Source organism: Psittacula echo (assembly GCF_963264785.1).
Source record: "Psittacula echo genome assembly, chromosome: 15".
Taxonomy (NCBI): Eukaryota; Metazoa; Chordata; class Aves; order Psittaciformes; family Psittacidae; genus Psittacula; species Psittacula echo.
The window spans coordinates 7,086,388-7,107,468 of NC_137751.1; the positions used below are offsets into that span (position 1 = coordinate 7,086,388).

The 21,081-nt window shown below is 55.3% G+C and overlaps 3 protein-coding genes across 3 annotated transcripts in view; 1 reads left to right on the forward strand and 2 right to left on the reverse strand.

Moving 5' to 3' along the window:
- Positions 1-724: 724 nt before the first annotated feature.
- TRARG1 (trafficking regulator of GLUT4 (SLC2A4) 1) lies at positions 725-8,734 on the reverse strand (the record flags this gene model as incomplete). The annotated part of the gene is made up of 3 exons (XM_080629889.1): positions 725-765; positions 2,053-2,185; positions 8,333-8,734. The coding sequence occupies 3 exons, from the start codon at positions 8,732-8,734 to the stop codon at positions 725-727; spliced, it is 576 nt and encodes a 191-aa protein (XP_080486015.1).
- Positions 8,735-11,212: 2,478 nt separating this feature from the next.
- BHLHA9 (basic helix-loop-helix family member a9) lies at positions 11,213-11,956 on the reverse strand (the record flags this gene model as incomplete). Its single annotated transcript, XM_080629792.1, has 1 exon — positions 11,213-11,956. One exon carries the CDS (start codon positions 11,954-11,956, stop codon positions 11,213-11,215), a length of 744 nt encoding a protein of 247 aa, XP_080485918.1.
- A 3,751-nt stretch (positions 11,957-15,707) lies between these two features.
- The window catches only part of ABR (ABR activator of RhoGEF and GTPase), a gene marked incomplete at its 5' end in the record, with an annotated part of 38,375 nt that continues 33,001 nt past the window's right edge, over positions 15,708-21,081 (forward strand). Inside the window, one exon of the mRNA XM_080630126.1 lies at positions 15,708-16,053. Within this exon, the coding sequence (XP_080486252.1) occupies positions 15,708-16,053 (346 nt within the window). The remainder of the gene's footprint in view (positions 16,054-21,081) is intronic.

Below are 21,081 nucleotides of genomic sequence, written 5' to 3' on the forward strand. Positions count from 1 at the left end.
AATGCAGAGCCCATGGATATGGTCAGAAATCACCTACAAAGCCTGAATAAATCACAGGCAATAAAACTTTGCATAGTCCGGGTGGTCGGGTAGAGACCAACCTCAGTAACAACCCACAGCACGGACAGGGTGAGGGGGAAGAAGGGATGGGGATGAATAGAGGCTCGAGGGAGTGTGTTGGGATCGGATCCCATGGGAAAAAGCATGGTGTGGAAGACATGGCAGAGTGCACAGTGCCTACAGGCAGATTGGGAGGAGCAAAGTCTGTTTTGTTGTCATGTTAAATATAAAACATTAAAAAATAACACTACTTGTGGAACTGACCCCAGCCAGCTCCAGGGATGCTGGAGACTTTCAGAGATGCAGAAGAGCGTGTTAGGGATGGAGGGACAGGAACAGGGCTCTTAAACTCCTCCGTGCCTCTGAAAATCTCCTGGAAAGCCCTAAACTGAAGCCCAAAAGGGTTGGAAAGTGGGGGCTGGATCATGCTGAAGCTTCTGTGTGATGGACATGATGTGACATAAATATGTAAGTGGGTAGAACGGGCTCTCTGTGCCATGATACTGCTGCTACAGGTACACCAGGCTCTTTTCTCAGCATCATGAGTATTAACCTCACTTTGGGTGCACAGAGAAGGAAATGGGTGGGTTCACAGAGAAAGCATTATTTTTCATTCCATTAAAAACCCCACCACTGGGTCGGGGTGAGGAGGAGCCTGGGGTTCTCATGCAGCAACATCCTGCTCTGCCAGCTCTGAGATCTGCCCTAAGCGATAAAAGAGCTCGTAGGAACAGACATGGAGAACATTCCCAAAGGCATGCAAATGGTCATTGTCTCTTTTTTTTGTTTGTTTGTTTTTTCATCAAAAATACAAAAGCACCCACCACATCCTCCAGCTTTCGCTGCAGTTCCGTGCGGAGCAGAGCCGTGGTCCTGCTGCAGCTCTGCTCTTCCCTTCTCCTCCATGGAACAGCTCTCAGCTCCCGATGGCAGTTTGAGCTTTGGGGTTTTTTTTATTGTAGAGACAGAATCTGACGATTTAAAAACCAACAACTCCCCATGGATTCAGAGACTTGTGCCAAATCCTCAGGAGGATTCCTCAGAATGTCCTGTTCTCGCCTTTGAAAAGAAGCTTCCTTCTTGGAACTCCCTTCTCTCGTACTTTAGTTGTCTCCCCACTCCGTGAGTTTTGCTGGAGGGGAATGAGGTAGTGGATTTCCCCCTTCTCCTCTCTGCGTGGCATCCCATGTCCTTTCCCATTCCTTCTGGCGATGTTTGTTATCCCATCACTTGTACAAACTCATTTCCAAGAGGCGATGAAGTAGAAGCATGCGTTCCTTCCAACGGCGCTCCAGAGCAGGCTGTCCAGGGCTGCCCACCTACACTGTGACAATTTTTTGTTGCAAGGCTGAAAGTAAAACCCCCAAAAGGAAAGTTGTCTTCCTCCTCTTCGAGGCATTTGCATGCTTTAAACATCTTCTAGGAAACTGCAAAATAAAGACAGTCTTAGGGCACCTTCCAGTAGTCACTGATGCTTCCCTTATGCTCTTGGGCTGGGCTTTGTTCTGAGGTTCCTGTTTGCCTGTGCTGCATGCTGGTCATGATGGGTTGGCAAATGGGTTTGTGTCTGGGAGGCTCCCCAAACGTTTTGGGATTGGGTTGCTGGGCAGGTTGATTTGTGTGCTGAAACCCTTCAGTTTTTACCCCACTATGCCCTTGTAAACCCATCACAGGCTTTGCCAGGGCAAGAGCTGTCACCAGGGGGACCTTGTCTGGTCACCACTGTGCAATGGGAAGACTTTCCATTCTGGTCACTTGAACAGGGTGTGTTGCTGCTGCAAGGGACCCATTCTCCAAGGTGTTCTGCATGTGTGTGTGCAGCTCATGATGGTCATGATTAGTGCACTACCACTGCAGCTGGGGTGAGAATTGAACACCACCTGCCTTAGGGTGGTGGCTGGTGATGGTGGGCACATGTGTCCTATACAGTGGGTTATAGACCAGTGAGTGTCCTGCTCTAGATGGGCTGGGGAAAAGAGAAGGAGATGTTACCTCTGACGCTGAGTGAAATGTAGAGCACGATGATGATGGTCCCCAGGACGATGGAGACGATGCTGAGCAGCCTGGCCATGCGCCCGAGTCGCCGTGCTCCGTCCAGGTCCCCTTGCTGCCCGCTGTTCCTTGACTGAGGGAAACACAAAAAAAGGCTCTTAAGGGCAGCCTTGGCTGTAGTCCCCAAAATGAGAGGTGACGTGATTCCCCCTGTGAGCCCATGGCTTTGACAGCCCATGGTCTTGCTGAACTTACATGGCTTGCAGAAGCCCCTTTGAGATGCTGTTCTGCTTGTCCTGGGTAGGAGCTGGATTGGCTTGAATATGTCTTTTATTAGAATGACTACGAGCGAGTCCCAGCATGGGACAGGAGGCACAGTGCTGCCCCAGCCCCTTTCTCTTCCATAGAAAACCCTGGAATTCTTGAGTTCAGTCCCCAGAGCAGCTCACTTCTATGGGACTGCATCCCCCAGGGGCACCACTGCCCTTCTGTGTAGGAAAAGCATCCTGCCACCATCATCTTCTGCAAATCCATAATTGAGAAGTGATGTATATTGCGAGTCTAGCAATCACTGACAAGCTGGAAAAGCAAAAGCAGTGGCATTTCCTAAGCAGCATGTGGCCTCTTTGCTGGCCACTGAGCTGAATGTGTGTGTGAGAGGAAGGGCCTTTGATAAAGTGGGCATTAACTGCTGGCTTTCATCTTGTGATGGGATGTGATTTGGTGCCTCTGGTTACCCTGGATTTCTGGATCAGCATAGATGGGTTGTGTTCACCAGCTCTTACTAAATGCAGTCCTCCTACAGTGAGCTCCTGCTCTTGTGTGTGCTGTAGGGAGGGAAGGAATAGGCCATGCAGCTTCTCTATTCTGCTTCTAGTTCCATTGTGATTTCCCCTGCTGCTCTTCAGTTCCATTGTGATTTCCTGCCTGATTTCTTCAGGCAGCTCAGTAAAAGCTTTCCTAACTAAAAGAAACAGCTCCCTGGCTGTGGCAGAGATGAGGAATTGGATGGGGAAAGCACTGGAGGGTGCCTGGAGATTATTGTGTGTAGACTCATTAAAGGATTAAGAGAGATCCCCAACAGTTGGAGCTAAAATAGGACTTGCCTGGTGCTGATGTTGGTGGGCACTGGTGTTGTAGCCAGCTCTCAGTGGGATAAATTGCAGCAGTGGCAACCCAGGGTGGATGGAACACACAGCTTGGAAACTGCTTTTCACTGCTCCATCAGGGCTGGCCACCCATGGGCTTGACAGAGATCTAGACCCTGGGGGCAGCTCTAGGGAGGTTAGTGAAGCTTCCCTAGGGAGGTGCTGCCGTGGCCACAGCTGCAAGGCGCTGGATAGGTTGAGCAGATTCAGGCTTGCATCCAAAGGGGAAAGACTTAGATTGAGTTGAGCGTGGGCTCACTCAGACCTTGCCCGGTGCCTGATGGTGCAGAGAGGGTGATGCTGTGGCCTGACTCCTCCATGCTTTGGTGCCAGCTCTTATTGCCCTGTGTTCGGCAGTGCTGCTGACCTGCTGGGCAAGAGAGGCCTCCAGCTATGCCAACCACACACAGCAGCCTGAAGACCAAGCAGAGCTCACCAGATGAAGCACAATACACAGCTGCATGGTAAACTTCCGGAGTAAGTGATTAAATAAGGACTGATCTTGCTTCTTGCACTTGTAATTGGCAACCACTTGGTTCCCAAGTGAAAAACACTGGAAGTAAGAATTCCTTGTGAGGAAGCAGCATCACTGCTGAGAGAAGAGCCCACAGTGCTCCTTGGCTTGCTTGGAGCGAGCATGCTGGGGCTTCTTGCACTTGGCTAAGGGAGGCCCTAGCACTTAGCAGAAGGGCTCTGAGCAGCACCACAGCAAGGTTATTGTGGTGAAATTACTCACCATGCGTCAGCATTTGCTGTGTGTGGTAGAGAGGCTGGAGCCCCTCCATCAGCAGAACAGGAGCTCCCTGCTCAGGAAGAGGCAGACGGTCTGTGAGCAGCATGGCTCTCCAGGCAGAGAAGACTTCCTGAATTCACATAGTGCCCTTCTGCTTCCCATGAAATCCATTGGGAAAGGGTGGAGGGAGGGGAGTTGGATAAGGGAGTTTAAAGTCTACACAGGCAACCTTTTATACCTTGATCCAGTGGAGGAGTTGGGCATAACTCCCCTCAGCTTCACTGGGGACAGGCTTTTGTGGATACTTTAACTGCTTCAGAGCAGTTACTCTTTCTTTAGAGCTGGTTTTAAGTATTTAACATTTTTACATGGGTTAAATCTTCCCCTGCTCCATGCACCTCCAGCCATGCTGCCTTGGCTGAGCCAGCGATTAGGAGCAGAGGGAGATCAGGAGCAGGCTGCAGGGCTGTCTGCATGTCCCCCATGTACCAGCTCCTCCCTTTGGAGTGTGGCTGCTACAGCTGGGGAAACAGCTAAGAAAATAAACATGCTACCTAAAAAGAGTTAAAGGTGGAAGTGTATTGTCCCTGCCCATGGCAGGGGGTTGGAACTGGATGATCTTAAGGTCCTTTCCAACCCTAACTATTCCATGATTCTATTAAAACAATCCCACTTTCCTTTCAAAAGAAGTCTATCTCAGAAATAACAACTGCACTGGAAATGGTCCCCTCTCAAATGTTTTGAAATGAAATAGTCAGGAGGCCCAGCACAGCTCCAGCAGTAACTGTGAAACACCACTGAGGATTCAAATGAACAAATACTTGAGGCTATTGCACCATTTCCATTCCATCTTGCACCCTTTCAGCAGCGCCATGACCAAATGGTCTCCAGCCCAGGCTATGTGCTGGCTGCTGCTCCGCAGCGCTCCGTAGGTGAAATGCAGCTTTAAAGGTTTCCATGTCCTCGTTTTAGTTTGTATCACCATGTAAATAACATAGCAGAGCCTCAAAGAGGCAGCTGCTTCCACTGCATCCCTACAGCCATCCTGCTCCGCTCTCTTGACACCCTCTATAACTCATCCCCAGTGCTGGCACCAAGAGAGCTCAAGACTTTGTTCCTTCTGGTCTCGGCAGCCCGTTTGACAGACCATATCCAAAACCAGCCGGATGCAGCCAAGAGCCAATTTTCTTTGCAGAACAGGAGGTGACAAAATGAAGCCTCCTGGGCTGGCGGTGAGAGCCGGGGAGGACGCGGTACCCAGGGATTGACAGGATCCCTGCCCTGCTCACTGACAGCTTCCAACGGTTGGGATTCTTTTTTGGGCTCCGGTTTTTGTAACGTGTAATATTTTTACAGGGTGTGGGATAGATTGCCATGAAATATGCAGTTTCAGCTGTCTTCTAGGGAAAACACATAAGCTAAGGAATTGGATATATTTATCACTACAGCTTCTGGAAGTGTTTATTGTTCATTTATCCTGAACAATTATGAAACATAGATCAGCACTGGCACGAGCTGTTTAGCAAGCTTTTGATACTGTACATATATTATTCACGGGTGTGGAACAGTTGGATTTTAGCTCTCTAGTATCACTAATCCTGTGTTTTGCTTTCCACATAAAAACATTAACATCTTGTTTATTAATCGAGACTCGCCAAGGCAGAATATCCCAGAAAGGCTTGAGGGCTATGGGGGAGTGAGTTGCTGTGTGTGTGCCAAGGGACTCCCTGTGGCAGTGCAGCAGTAGAAAATCAGTAGGACACTAGAAGTGGGGCTGGAAGGACAGGCTGCACCACAGCACCCATGGGGCCAGGTAAGGCTGGGTGACTCAAAAGAGTTGTTAATCTTACCTGCATTCAAACTGTTCCCTGTTCAAGCTACTGCTCTGAAGGTTCTTTTCCCTAATAGATTGCCTAACTTGCCTTGTTGCAAGAGAATGCAATCACTTTTCCACGCTAGTTACAGGGATGGAGAAGATGGATCATCACCTCCTCTTCCTCGTAATTGTTTCCAATTTATGAACTGGCTTCAGCTGCACTCTGCTGCCTTCCACCAGTTACTCAGAATAATAACCCTCAACACTTGCATTGAAGAAAACATTCCGAGAGAGATATAAGTCAACATCAGACCTAGATGACTGTGCCATTTAACTTGAATTAATGATAATTTGACTTCTCCCACATCTTTGGGGCATGACAGTACTGATTTCGGCTACGAAGCACCGTGCAGAATTGCCCTTGGTGTTACTGTATGCTGGTTCTGGATGGATTTACATTTCTTTTTCAGTTCACTTCATTTATTTGGACTTTTGTACACTGGTAAGTGACCTGTCTCTTCTTCCCTGATGTGGCTGCACTTTGGTTGGAAGGGGAAGGGATGTGATAACAGCCCTGCAGCGTGTGTGGTACCCAGCCCTGCCCTGCACTCCTCCAAGATGGGTCCCAAGTTGCGCTGCCCTTGTGTTCATCAGCCCCACTCTCTGGCTTGGGGAAGGACCCGAACCCCTCAGTGCAGCCAGGTCCTTGCTTGGTCAAGAAAACACATCCAAGCATCAGTGGAGGAGCCTCCAGGTAACTCATTTCCACAAGATCAGCATTATCAGGAACAGGCTGAGGGCCAGAGGCTGATTTTCCACCTCTGGCCATAGGCCCTGCTGGGATCTGAGAGCAGCTTTTGAAAACTGATTTATGAGACAACCCAAAAGCATTCATTTGCTTTCCTCTCTTGTTACTGCTTATTACTCAGGATAAATAAGCTTTCATGTGCAAAAAGCATTGACTTGGGAAAGAAAAATACAATGGCAAAGCTAAAGGAACATCAGCACATGGCGGAAGCTTTCCCCTGCCCCACCAGGCACTGGGAATCACAAAAACCTGAATCCTGCTCAGGTCTGGGGTTGGTTTTATTCTGTAGGGAGATCTAAGTCTGTGGGAGCCTTGGGAGTCACTGGAAACTACATTCCTCCCCCGTGTAAGCATCAGCTGATGCCCCAAGAGCTATTCCTGCTGCCTCTGGTCAATGCTGTTACGGGCTTTGGAAGCAGAAGGCAGCCAAGTAGTCTTCCTGCCTTGTTGGTCCTGCCTGCCTTTGGGTTTAACACAGTAAATACACACCAGTACCTCTCTGTCTAGCTGTATTAACTAGCTTCTGCTCTTTCACCACTGTTTATTCTTCTACTCCATGGGGTTTATGTGGCCCACGGCACATCCCCACTGCGCTGGAGGCTGTAACGCCTGCAAGAGAGAGTGTGAGAATCTATTTTGCATGAAGGCTAATGTGGTTGGAAAATCCCCGTGAGAGACCTCGTTTATTACCATGGATATGCAATACCCAGCTGCTTTCCCTCTCGTTGCAGTGCAAAGCCAAACAAGGCTGGCTGGCTTCCCCGTATGCTGCCTAAACAGGCTCCACCACACAACTGTACTACGCAGATGACAGCTGGCATTGACAGAAATTATGATTCCTCCTCAAAATGGAAACTGGTCTCTCTAGAGGGCTTTCTGTGGCAATTGCCAGTGTCTGTCTTCAAGTTGGTGGTGGTGGGTTTGGGGGAAATGCTGGCTGTAGGTACCCTTCAGTGTATTTGTGTGGTAAGCAGGTAATTACTTTCCCTGACATGATTTTCAAATAGAAGATTTGTCTCCATTGTAAATTAAAGGCATAAAAGGTGCCCAGGGGCTAAACAGCAGTGTAAGGGGGTGACTATACTTGCAGGGCTGTGCTGCCTGAGCCAACTCTACTTGAGATGGGCGGGAGGTTGGCTGGCTTTATTCTTCCCTGCTCTGATGCTGGTGTATTTGCTGAGGTGTAGGGGATATTGAATGGAGAAAACAGCTTCTTCAGAGCACCTAACAGAGCTCCAGGTGCAGCCTGTCGCTTTGAGGTGTCCGAGGAGCCAGCCTCCAGCCAGGGTCTCTCCAGTGCTGCAGGGCTGGGCTCGGTTGCTGGGTGGTGCGGAGGGAGGGAGGGAGATCCCTTGTCCTCGCTTCGCCTCGCAGCTCCTGCCCGGGGAAGCCCAGCAAGTCGCTCTGGACAGCTGCCGGGCGGCAGGGACCGCGCTTCCCTGGGTGCGCTCGGATCCCATCCTCAAATCCCCGCCATCCATCTCCATCCCGTCACCTCCCCGGGAGCTGTCCCCGGTTCGGGCGCCGGTCCCCGCCTGCCTCCCTTCGCCAGAGCGATGGAAGCGCCAAGCAGTGGCACGGCGCGGCCAAGCCCTCCGCGATCCCGTTTGGGCTGCGGAAAATGCGCGGGCTCCTCCAGCCCCCGTCCCCGCCGCGTCCCGGTCCCCGCCGGTGCAGCACCGCGGACAGCTCCGGGGCGGCCCCCGCCACGTCGAGGCGACGGCAGCGGGAGAGGCTTCGGGCGGGTCCGGGCACACGGCGAGTCCCGTACTCACCATGATGGAGAAGACGAGGGCCACGATATTGATGGGCCAGACGGGGCAGAAGCAGGAGAAGATGGCGAGCACCAGGTAGTCCCGCGGGCGGCCCTGCTCCGGTGCCGCCGTGCTGGTGGCGATGGAGGAGGCTCTGCCCAGGCTGAGCCGGGACGGCGAGAGCGGAGGCGCTTCCAGGTGCCCGACCGACACCGACTTGTAGGAGAGCCCGTGCCCGTTGCGCTCCGCCTCGCCGGGCAGCGCGGCCGTGAAGGATTTGGAGCCGCGGAGGCCCTTTTCCTCCCGGCCCTCAGTCGCCGCCAGCAGCTTCTCGGTCTCCTGGAAGCGGGTGGGCAGCGCCGTGCCCGAGCCCGAGCCGGAGCCCGAGCCCGAGCCGCCGGGCGCGGAGCCGCTGCTCGCCATGGCCCGGCGGAGCGGGCTCCGGGAGCGCCCCGCAGCCGCCGCTCTGCGCCCGGGGCCCGCCGCCCCGCGGGAGGCCGTGCCGGAGGAGGGGCCAGCCCGGTTCAGCCCCCGGGGCAGGATTGGGGCCGCGGACCGCCCCCGGGGTGTCCCCGATCCCCCCCGCCCCTGGGCTGCTCTCAGCCTCCGCCCGACTCGCTGCCCCCGGGGATGCGGTGGGTGGGAAAGCCGGGGTGTCCCCTGTCGCCTCCAACCGAGGCTCTGCCCCGCCCCACCGATCCCCCCGCTCTTCCCGGAGGCTCCCACGGGCTCTGCTCCTCTGCAGCGGAACGTGAGAGCCCAGCCCTAAGCGGGGCGCAGGGGGATGCCGAGGGCAGCTCCGTTCCGGGTGCCGGTGCACACATCCCTGCTATCCCTGAGGCTCTACTTGCCGCAACCCTTTCCTCAGGTGGGTGGGGGACATGCGGCAAAGACCAGAGCCACACACCCGTCATAGCTGTGGAGAGGGGCTGGAGCTGCCCTGTGCCCTTTGCAGGCAGGAGCTGCCCCGGGTGTGATGGTGTTTGGGCAGCCGGTGGGTGCCCGGTGGTACCCCTGGTTCCATCCGCTCTGAGAAAGCATCCCAGGGTGAGAGGAGGCCCTGAACACTCTGTGAGGAGCTCACCCTGCCCTCGCTTTGTGTGGGTGACAAAGCGAGAGACACAGCGGCTGCAGACACCGACACCAAACCTGTGTGGTCCTGACCTGCAAAGGAGAAAGGGTGCTGGTGCAGGGCTGAGTTACAACCTGTAAAGCAAATAACAGCATCCTTGGGGGTGCTGTGAGGGGCAGGATGGAGGGCTAGAATACCCCACATGGCTGGATGGCTGGCAAAGATGGATGTTTTCCACTCTTTCTGTATTATGCGTCAGTCCCAGATTTGTCAGGGATTTCCCTGGCAGTAAGTGCCATCTACGGGGCACAGCCAGCACCTTCTGCCTCTCCAAGAGGTGCCTAAGGAGCAGTGGGGTAACCACCAGAGCTGGGTGTAAAACACTTAGATGCAAATTTGGGTGGGGAGAGTGGTTCATGTCTCAGTTACGGCTGGGTTTCATTTAAACCTTCTTTGAATGATGGTACTGCTGTGCTCTCCCTCCCCGTGTGATGGGTGCTGACAGAGCAGGGGTATGCGCTACTCCACGGGGGAGCCAGAGCAGGGAAAGCCACTCAGAGCAGGGATGCTGTTGGGAGGAGCAGGATTCCTTCAGAGGACGTCGCAGCAGGCCTTCTCTTGGCAACGGGAACATCTGTTGGATATTAAAGCCAAGATGCCTGACACTGTCAGCACTTTAAAGAGGCTCCTTTGCTGAGCAAAGAGCTCTCTCTCCTGGCTGCTGCAAGCTTTCCTCTGCTCATTGCCCAGCTCTCTTGTCCCACCTGGGGATTAAGGGGGGAGGAGGAGACCCTGGAGAGGGACTGGCACATGGGAGCAGGGAGTTGAGGTGGTTGTTCTCTCTCATATTCCATGGTTGAAATGTCCCCTCGCAGGAAAATAGCTCAGACTGCCCTCAGTGTGTCGGCAGGCAGTGCTGGAGCTCTGCTGGGAGCACTGGGAAGGGAGCAGCAGGGCTGGAGGAGCTCTGTGGGGGCTCAGCACTGCGGGAATGCACACAGTGTTATTTGCCCTATCCAAGAATCTGCCGGCTGTGATGTGTGTGGCTGTAAAACCCAGCCTGATTCCTGCAGCAATTCCAGTTTGCTGAGCCTCAGGCTGAAGGGAGCCCTCTCAGCATTCCAGTCGGTCTGAGCTTTCTAATTCAAAAGGAAGGGGCCTTTTTAGCAAAACTCCCCATTGCTCCTCACTGCTGGGTTCATCCAGGAGTGCTCCATCAGCCTGTCCCACCAGAGCCACTTTGTCACAATCAGAGAGAAACTGCAGACAGATGGGTGGGTTTTATGAAAGCCAACATCTGTCTCCCCTCCCAACCTCACAAATCTGCTGGGCACAACGGCACCAATGAGCTTACCGTTCAAAGTCCCAGGGCACCAACCTTCCCCTATTTCTGCTCCCCTCCTTCCCCAGCGGGAGCCAGAGCAACCAGCCAGCCAGAGGCTTTAGTGTGATCCCCGCAGCCCATCTGTCCACCCCACACACATTAACATCAGTGCTGCAGTGCTGGGTTTATAAGCCATGTTTTCTCACAGAGCAAGCAAGAGGGAATAAATAACAGTGACAACCAGCAATGGTGAGACCTCACAACAGGAAACACGGAGCTGGCACTTCCAAAGGATTTTCCACATTCTCCAGTGTTATCACAGAGCAGAGACCCACAGCAGGGTCCCGTATGGCATGTTGGGGGCTCACAGCTCTTACCAGCAGCACGTCTGAGCTCTGCATCCTGCAGTGCTTCTCTTGCACACAACAGCCCCTTCCCGCTCCCCCCATGTGTCCCGTGGATCCATTACCTTCCCGTCACCATCTCTCCACCCCAGCCCCGCGGATCAGTGGATGGGGAGGCATTGCTGGTGTCCCCAGCTCTGGCAATAGCCCAGCTGCCAGGGGATGGCCCCGGACATGGGGTCTTGCAGGCTGCCCGTGTATCTCTGCTGGCAGGCGCCTCGCAGCCCAGGGTGCTGGGTCCCGCTGGAGCAATAGGCAGGGCTGGGCACGGAGCGATCCTCCTTCAGGCTCTCGTAGTGATGGAGCTGCCTCTCAGGGGAAAACGCAATGTAGAGAGGGGATGGAGGGCAGCGCTGCAAACCGGCTGTGGAGCCAGGCTCCCATGGGAGCTGCGGGCGTCTGGGCTTCACCCCTGGCTCCTGCGCAGGGACCCCGGCCCGGCTGCGGCACTCGGAGTGCCAGCAGCACCCGGCACCATGCAGGGACAGGGACAGAGCCGTGATCCTGTTGATGGCTCGCCGCAGGGTAGCGATTTTAGAAAGCCTTTTGCCCCCGAGGTCGTGTTTGAGTGCCAGCCGCAGGGCATTGAAGGCTTGGTTGTAGTCCAGGATCCTCTTGCGCTCTCTAACGTTGGCAGCCATCCTCCTGGCTTTGGAGCGCACTGGTCTGCTCCTCTTCCTCACCTTCATCCCTTCGGCATCGCCCAGGCAGGTGACTGCTTCCCTGCCTTGGGACACCCACAGACCCTGCCCATAGCACGCCTGGGGTGTGCTCCCTGCTTCCAGCTCCTCTTCCGAGCTGTCGGGCTCTGGCTCTGTGCCTTTCCTCATGGCTGCTCCGGGCATGGCTGTGGTGAGGGGGAGCAGGAGAGGTGCTGCTGAGGTCCTGCCTCCTGTGAGAAGTGGGAGACACTCCTCCAGCGACACGCAGCCGCCTCTAAAAACCCCACCATGGGCTCATCACGTGGCTGCATCCCGATCCTCCTCACCTCACCTGCCTGCAGGTGTGCTGCCTGGCCCAGGGGCACAGGGCAAGTCCAGCCTGGCCTCTGCCCACAGGGATGCTTCTGAGCACGGTGCTGGAATGGAGCGTGGGGCACCAGTTCTGGGGTGCCCAGAGGTTGCAGTGGGATGCTCACAGGGGGAAGCACCTCTACCAAGCACACATTGCAGTGGTTGCTTTAGTCCCTGCTAAGAGTTTGGGCAATGCAGGGGTTCCTTTGCTGCTCTGGCCTCTCCTCTGCTGAGTGAGCCTGGGACAGGTCATTCCTGGGTTTTATATGGTGCTGTGGGACAGAACCACCCTGGGCCTTGGGCTGTGCTCTCCCACACTTACTTGTGCTGCAGCATCTCTTATTTCCCAGCTAGGGGAAACAGAGGCACAGAGAGGTGAAGTTCCTGAGGAGAAGACAAAATAACTCCTGCCCCAGGAATGGAGCTGGAGCACTGAGCTGCTTTTGAGACAGTGCCTTAGAGTTGTTCCATGCAGCTGCACCCCAGGGAGCATCCATGGTGGGCACCGAGGTAGGTGGGTGCCTGGGTAGGAGCAGCCTATGTGAGCCAGTGGAGGAATGTGGGGGACTTGGCACGCCTCTGCCCTCAGAGCAGGAAGAAGGAATGTGGCAGGGGGATTGGGGCAGGTGATAAAAGAGCTAAAGTGCTACCTGCCTCCAGAGCCTTCCTGTCCTTTCCCAGCAGAGAGAAAGAGCCTGGGGGCAGAGCTGTCTGGGCTGATGCTGCTGGGCCTGCCCGGCACTTACTCTGGGGAAGAAGATGCTGAAAGCAGGTCCTTGTTCTCTGCATCCATCTCCAGGCCAGTGGGACACAAGGACTTGTCAGGTGCAGCAGATCTGGAGGCCATGGGGAGAGCCAGGTCCCTCTCCTCCTGACCATCACGTGTATTTGTCCATCATTTCATTAGCAAGCAGTTGCTAAATGCTTTCCTGTGCAAGGGGTAATGCTATGAAAAATGGCCCAGGAGTGGGTCTGACAAATTGTTGGGGTGACTGGTGCCAAACCAGAGCCCTGGGAGAATGTGCCCCCCTTGATTCATCCCTTCCTATCCTATTGTCTCTGTTCACATTTGATCAATAGCCACAATTAGCGGGGGGCTATTTGTCTATTGCCCTTCTCCTCTCTTGGCTCTTTGAAGTAGGAGCTAATTTAGGTGCCTCTGCTCCAGGAACCCAATAAATCAGGAGCCAGGGCCTCGGGGATAGGGGAGGACCAGGCAGCAGGACTTCAAAGGGAGATGAAGCTCGCACATATTTCTGAGCACTCACCTGTGCTCACTATGGCTCCCTTGTTCTCGCCAGCAGCCCTCTGGCTGCCCAGTCTTGCTCTGCCCAGGAGTGGATGCTCCTCCAGCCACTGACTTACCCACTGAGCTCAGGTCAGGAGCGAGGAGATCCTTGGGATGCTTGAATGCTGGCAGGATGTGCATGCCAGTGCCACTTAGGGATATGCCTGTCCAAAACCCAGCTAAGCAAGATGTATCCCCGCCATGGGGGTGGTTTTGATGAAGTCAGGAGGTGCAGTACAGAGCAGACATGGAGGGTACTGAGCTGGGCACAAATCCAGTGTCTGCTTGGGCAGAGGCAGGGGCAGAGGGCAGGCAGCAGTGCTGGGACTGCCCCATCATGACCAAAGCCCCTGGGAAATGCTGCTGGGGATTCCCAGCGTCTTGGCTTTTGGGATTCAGCCCCAGCTCTCGGAAACGGGCAAGGCCAGACTGTAAATCAGTGGCTATGGGATGCCACCCGCTGCCTGTAATTAGTGCATCCCGCTGGGCCGTCCCCACCTCATCCTGGATGCTTCCTACCTGGGTGCCCATTACAGGGTGGGAGGCCAGCAGGAACGCCCACCCAAGCCCTGCTCCCTCTGCCCCTGCTGATTTATTGCCGTGCACTGGAGAGATTTATGGGCTGAGATGGGGAGCCAGAAATGTGCTGTAAAGGCTCTGCCGGGCTCTTCTGCCTGACAGATGATGAAAGAGCTGTAATTATCCGTCGCCATGCATAAATCAGGCCACTCACAGCACCCACCTGCCTCCTCCCCAGCCTCCACAGAGGGGTTTGACCCCCGGGGATACCCCACCTCCCCAGCACGTGTCACTGGGGCACTGTTGACTGGTGGGCACCTGCCCATCCCGGGCAGCATCTTCACATGCTCATGGGTCCCACAGACCAAAGGTCTGTTTTGGGTGTCTTCACCCCCAACATTATTGTTGAGGGGGCGCTGCGGCCCCTGTAAAGAGCCCTGGACTGGCTGCTTCTCACCCACATCCATCCAGCACCCCCAGATTGCTGCTGCTTCCTGATGACAGCTGATGGGACCACTGGGAGATGAACAGCACTTACTGGAGATGAAACTTTGATGGAGTGGTGAGAAGGCAGCCGACATAGGCTGGGGACTGCCTAGCTCCTGGCAGTGTCCCAACACCATCCATCCTCCTCAGGAAGGCTGCACCTCGGGGAGGGAGACACAGCTCTACTGGAGGAACACCATGGAGAGGGAGCTGGTGGTGCTGAGGCATGAGAGCCAGGAACTGGGTTGCAGGGAGATGCCTACCCTTTGTGCTGGCCCCTACTCTTGGGTGGTGATGGAGGAGAAGGAAGAGGCAATTGTGACACTGCCTGCACTCTGTGAGTGAATAAATAGCGTGCTTTGTTCTTGCTGGGGCAGGGCCAGGTGGTACAAGGGACACAGGCTTGTGAGTCACCCACAGCCAGCCATCGTGCAGTGCATGGGAGGAGGCAGGGGAAGGCTGCATTGCCTGAAGGATCCTGCCTTTGCCCCTGGCACCCTTCGAGATCTGTGCCTCAGTTGTGTGGCGCGAAGAAACCACCATGGGTTGGAAAGCTTCATCCTGTGGGGTGGGATTGAGCCGGACACACGTGTTGCCCTGGCAGCTGAAACGCAGCAGGCACACACACCATGACAGAGAGTGGGCAAAAAGCCTCATGTGGGCCTTCATCACCCACCACAGGAGTTTGTGTCTATCCTGAGGCCAACAGAGGAGGCAGAGCATCACTGATCATAGGATAAGGATGGCCAGCAGATGCGCACACGGTGGCTGGGGAAGGACAGCTCAGTGGCACAGCAGCTACCCCGCGCTTTCAAGGCTCAGTTGCTGCTGGCTCTGGGAGCGGTTTCTCGCAGTGTGTGGGATTATTTGTGCCATTCGCCTTCGCTCTGTTGGCTGCTCTGCCGCTGCCGCACCAGCCGCACAAGCATCCTCCCGGCTCCTGCGGGAGGTGCGAATGGAGAAACTGATCATCCAAACAGCCGGGAATACAGCACTGCCCCGGCTCGGGCTCCTCAGCTCTGTCCCGTATGAAGCCCGCTTGGGACGCTCCACGGACAGAGCGGCGGAGGTAACCGGTGACCGGTGACCGACCGCTCCCTCCACCGCCGGCGGCCGGAGCCGAGCCGGGGGCGGTGTCCGCGCTGCTGCCCGCCCCGGCGGGGCCGGGCCGAGGCGGGGCGGGCCGGGGGCGGGCCCGACGTCAGGCCCCGCGGCGGCGGCGGGGGGCGGAAGGCGGCGGCGGCAGCGGTGCGGGGAGGCGGGGGGGGGAAACTTCGGTCCGGGGCGGGGATGGCGGCGGGAGAGGCGGCCCGGGCGGACTTCGCTCGGCACTGGCAGGCGGAGTTCCCCGGGGAGCCCGCGCCCCGCATGGAGCTGGGCTCGGTGCGGGCCATGGAGCGGGAGCTGGAGCGCTGCCGCCGCCACCTGCGCCGCCTGCAGCGGGCGCTGGCCGAGGAGCGGTTCAAGGTGGGGTACCTGGAGGCGGCGCTGGCCCGGGCTCCCCCCCCACCGCCGCCACCGCCGCCCCTGCCCAACGCCGCCCGCACAACGCCCGGCCCCGGCGGCGCGGCCGCGGGCAGCTCCCCGGAGGGAGGCAGCGGCGGCAGCTCGGACGCGGAGGACGCCTCCTCGGCAGGTGGGTGCCGCGGGGGGCCGTGCCCGCCCTGCGTCCGGGGCATCCCCCGACGCGGACCGGGGTGTCCCCAGCCCTGGTGCCAGCCCCAGCGCACGGGCAAGGGCATCCGCAGCCCTGCTGCTGTCCACCCTGAGCTCCAGTGCCGTGCCTAAGGCACAGTCAAGGGCACAGCGTGCTGCTCCATCCCCATTTCCCCATACCTGCCACGCTGCTGCTTAGGTCATTCCAAGGCCCTGTATTGTCCCTGTCACACAACCACTGCACCCCATGCTGCGGCATGGCAGAGGATCTGATGGGCTCCCCAATCTGTCCCCATCACACAGCCAGAGGGATCCCTTGTCATTGCATGGTTGAGGTCACCCCAAGCCCTTGTGCCATCCGCATCAAACATCTAATGCCACCTGCAGCCCTTGTGCTGTCCCCATCCCACCACTAAGGTCACCCCAAAAGCTCCTGTGTCATCCCTGTCCCACTTCCAAGGACATCCCATGCCAAGGCCTCATCCTTGGGCATGCGAGGACAGAGCGTGGCCATCCTCTGTAGCAGGCTTTTGATGATGTGCTACTGAGCCACCTCTGGGGCTGGGACACTGGGAAAGTCACTTTCTCAAGGTGTGACCTGGCTCATGGGGACACCTCTGCTCAGGTGACACCCTGTGACCTCCCATGGGGAAGTCCTGGAGCAGCTGAAGCAGCAGCATGCCGGGGTGTTGAGGTGTCCCAGGGCGTTCCACTGGGTGGATTGTGGACAATGTTGTTTTGCAAGTGACTGGCTGTTTTGTGGCACTGAAGGCGCAGCCAGTGAGTGCTGTCACCCGTCACACTGTCCTACTTACAGCAGCCTGGAAGTTGTTATTGCATCAGCTTTAAACCAGGTTCAAGGGCTGTCCTGACAGCTAGAGAATGTCACTTCTTACATGGCTAATTCTGGAGTTGACTGGGGTTAATTTTGCTCTTGCTTGATGGTTGATGGTCACAGCTACAGGTTGGGCAGAGAAGAGATTCAGAGCAGCCCTGCGGAGAAGGGCTTGGCCTACAAGGATGCTGGGGATGGACTCTTCATCAGGGACTGTAGTGACAGGACAAGGGGTAACGGGTTCAAACTTAAACAGGGGAAGTTTAGATTGGATATAAGGAAGAAATTCTTTACTGATAGGGTGGTGAGGCACTGGAATGGGTTGCCCAGGGAAGCTGTGAATGCTCCATCGTTGGCGGTGTTCAAGGCCAGGTTGGATGAGGCCTTGGGTGCCATGGTTTAGTGGGAGGTGTCCCTGCCCATGGCAGGGGAGTTGGAACTAGATGATCTTAAGGTCCTTTCCAACCCTAACTATTCTATGATTCTATGATTCTATAGTTTAGGGTGGTGTTTTTTCCCCGAGGCTGTATTGTGCTGGTTTAAGATTGCCTGGGTAGCAAGTGCTCTGATCTCAAACTGAGCTTAATATTTAGTGTAATTTGTATTTATTGCATTAGGCTGCAGGGCTGGAGAAGAGCTCAGTTTCCATTTTACCTTCCTGAGCTGAGCATCCAAAGTATGTGGCTGCTCTTGGTGTTGCCTCTGTGCTGTTCTGGGCTCACTCACACGTGCGTTTGTGCCTCTCAATTGGTGGGGACCAGCCAGGGGATCCTGCTCCCAGCCTCATGGTGAAGACCAAGGACATTTGATGTGCTGCCATTAAATGGCCACCCAAGTCCCTCTCCATCGCCCCATCAATGAGCACTGGTTCTGGTTTCTGGAGAGCTGCTCAGCAGTCAAGCGGAATCAAGGGCATCGGAGCGACCAAGCACAAATCTTTCTGATTTACACTTGGATCTTGTATTGTATTTATTCAGGGCAATGCTCCTGAATGCTTCCAAACACCCAGGACTGTGCAAGGGACCCTTGTTAAAGGGGCTTCCTTGGAGCACAGTGTAAGCCCCTGAGGGTCCTGGCTTCATAAACCAGAGGTGTCCTCCAGCCCCACGCCGTGGCTGGACCAAGACCTTTGCAGCTGGTTGGGGTGAGTTTTTGGGCGAGACCTTGAAATCCAAGTTTGCATCTGCTGTGGTTAAATGTGGCCTCTTCCTCATCTTCTTCCCTGAAATGGGTCTCCATCGCAGTCTCAGCTCCTGCACTCATCTGAGGAGGCAGCATCGCCTGCACCAAGCACCCAGCTCCTTGCTCCATGGCACAGCCAGGCTGTGTTGGCTCATGGCTGCTACGACGAGTTGTCCCCAGCCTTTTCCCAGGCCTTTCCCAAGAATCAGCACTTTCCTTTGTTGTACGTGAATAAGGGCACTTGTGTGTGCTGATGGTGCTGACATTTAAAAGCAGAATTGGAGAGTCCTGTAAGACCATGTGGTCATTGCTCAGATCCCCCTTTCTCCGGACACTTGGTTAACTTTGTGCTCCGCTTGTTTTCTTCTCACTTCTCTTTAGTTTTCAGATATAATTAAAACCTCCTGATGGCAGTGCTGTTTGCTTCTCCAGGTGGTGTGTAACTTGGTTAACATTGCTGTACCTGGTTCCCTCAGTGTTTTAATGTGAATTTGGGAGTTTAGTGGTGCCATGGCTGTGTCTGAACGTGGTTGTTTCACTGTAACCTATAGCAGCACTGTCTGGACAGCAAGAGAAGGAGTATTGAATATTGTCTTCATGGCGATTACTGGGGAGAGACAGTGGTTTGCTTTAAGTAGCTTGTGATTAATCTGATTTAAAGTGAGGAAATCTGCAAGATGCCCGTTTGCGGCTATTGCATGAGAGCAGCGCGTGTGACAGCCAGATACACGATCCTGGCATCTGAGATAACGCCTGTGCCAGCTCACCCGGGACCAACAAAATCTGAGCGTCAGCGACCAGATGGCTAAAAATGAAGCGTGGAAAGGACTAAAATTCCCTTCATCTCGGGCGTCACCTCTCCCTGTGGCCAAACACGCAGCTGGCCTCACAGCTGAGCACGCACAGTGCTCTGCATGGCCATGCCGGTGGTGGCCGGGGTGCGCTGCATGCTGCCTCCATCACATCACCTCCCTTTTGCCACAGCACAAGTCTGGGGTGAAGGGTCCTGTGCTTTGGGTTGGTACCCACAAGGAAAGGGTGAGATGAGTGGGCAGGAGGTGACTTGCTGGTGACCAAGAGGAGGGATGTAGTGATGCTTATCAGGAGATGCTTTGTGCCCAGCGGCTGGGTAGCATGTGCGGAGGTGGAATAAGCTCAAGTGTCCCTGCTTTGCCCTTGGGAAGTGGAGAAAGAGGCTGGCTTTGCCACGGAGCTGGGATGCTGCAGGAGCTCCTAAAGCTCCTCTGAAGGCTGCTGGGTTTGGGAGCTCCCCAACCTGCCCTTTGCAGCACCTTGCACCCCAGAAATGTGAGCTCTGGGGTGGGAAGCGCTGACATAGCTGGAATAGTCCACGGTGGGGCTGGCTGGCGGATCTGGTTACAGCTGCGCCTGCGAGCTGTGCTGTAGATGAAATCCCCAGCCCTCTGCTTAGCTGGAATTACACTTTCTGTCATGGAAAGATCCTGGAGTCACGTGGGCTGTTCTGTTCACCCTGCCACACCGCCTTACCTTGGGAAATAGGAAGGGAGGCTGCGGGTCCCTGCCTCAAACAACAGTGAGCACAGAAATGCATTGGTGTGAACCAAAGGGCTGAGATGGGGAAGGGGACCTGGGGCATCTGAGTCCCCAGGGAGTGCCCCCATCTCATCCCTGCGTGCCTGGCTGGATTGCCAGTCATGCTGGTGGGCTCCTGGCATGGTTTGGGTGAAGACAGGGCTTGTTCTTGCTGCTCCATCCCTGCTTTAAGCTCATGTTGCTACTGGTGTCATGCTGGGGGCTCCTGGCATGGTTTGGGTGAAGACAGGGCTTGTTCTTGCTGCTCCATCCCTGCTTTAAGCTCATGTTGCTACTGGCAAATACATGATATTGCGAAAGTGGCATCTCTGTCCTGGAGAAACTCCTCTGCAGCCAGGGATGATGGGGCCAGCGCTGCAGGTAGGGCTGTGTCCTGCTGTACTGAGCCACCATTGGACCTTGCTAGTTCCTTGTCTCTTTCTTGGAAAACCCACTAAAACTCCAGCAAAAGGAGAACAGAAAATAGCGAGCAAAGTCCAGAGTTTATCCCAGTGCATCTCTTACTGTCTGGAGTAGGTTGCTGTGTCCAAGAGGTGAAGGAGCAGTGATCTCACAGCACCTGGGAAGGTGCCGTATTGCATTGTTTGTGCATTTATTTCCCCTCCTTCAGCACCAGAAGGGGACCTGGGGGTCTGTGCTGAAGCAGGGAGGTGCATGCATGGGGGTTATCCCTCCCCGGGAGCCCATCTACCACCTCTGTGTCCTTATAGTGATTTTTTTATACTTCATTGTATTTCCCCACTGCTGGGAAGTGCTTTTTTGGCTCTGAAGATGCGGAAAGTTCCTCTTCTGGCTGAGGAAGGCCAGGCAGAGCCTCAGTGTTTAATTTTAACTGCTTAGGCGAGGACAAAACCGCAGTGTGTGTGTGTGTGTGTGTGTGTTTGCCTGCTGGGGACCTTTGAATCATCTCCATCTGCTCTGGGGCCCGGCAGCATTTCAGGAGGTGGCTTTTCTCCACGACAAATGATGGCAGTGCTGTCAAGAACCCCCTTGTGATGTGGGGCTGCCTCCCCAGAGAGCGCTGGTGCCTGAGATGGGGTCTGCAGGGTTAATGCTGGGGCAGGTTGGCACTGCTGAAGAAAATCATAAATGAATGCAGAAGTTCGTGGGGCTAAAAAGCTTTTGAGTAGAACAGTTTAAAAGCAGAGCTTTTAAATGAGAGCAGTAAGTGCTGGTTGCTGGAGTAACTTCCTTGTGATGGGCAAATAGAGGGATTGTAAAGGAGCTGGAAAAGCAAAGGGGAAGCTCTAGGGCAGCGGACGCAGCATCTGCTGGGTGGAGGAACAGTGCTTCCAGGAGCTAGCACCCTGGGAATGCTGAGCAGGACGGATGCGTGGTGGGACAGGGATCCCTGTCACCGGGCAGGGGGACAGTGGGTGAGTGAGCCCTGGTGCTCGTGTCTCTATGGCTGGGTCT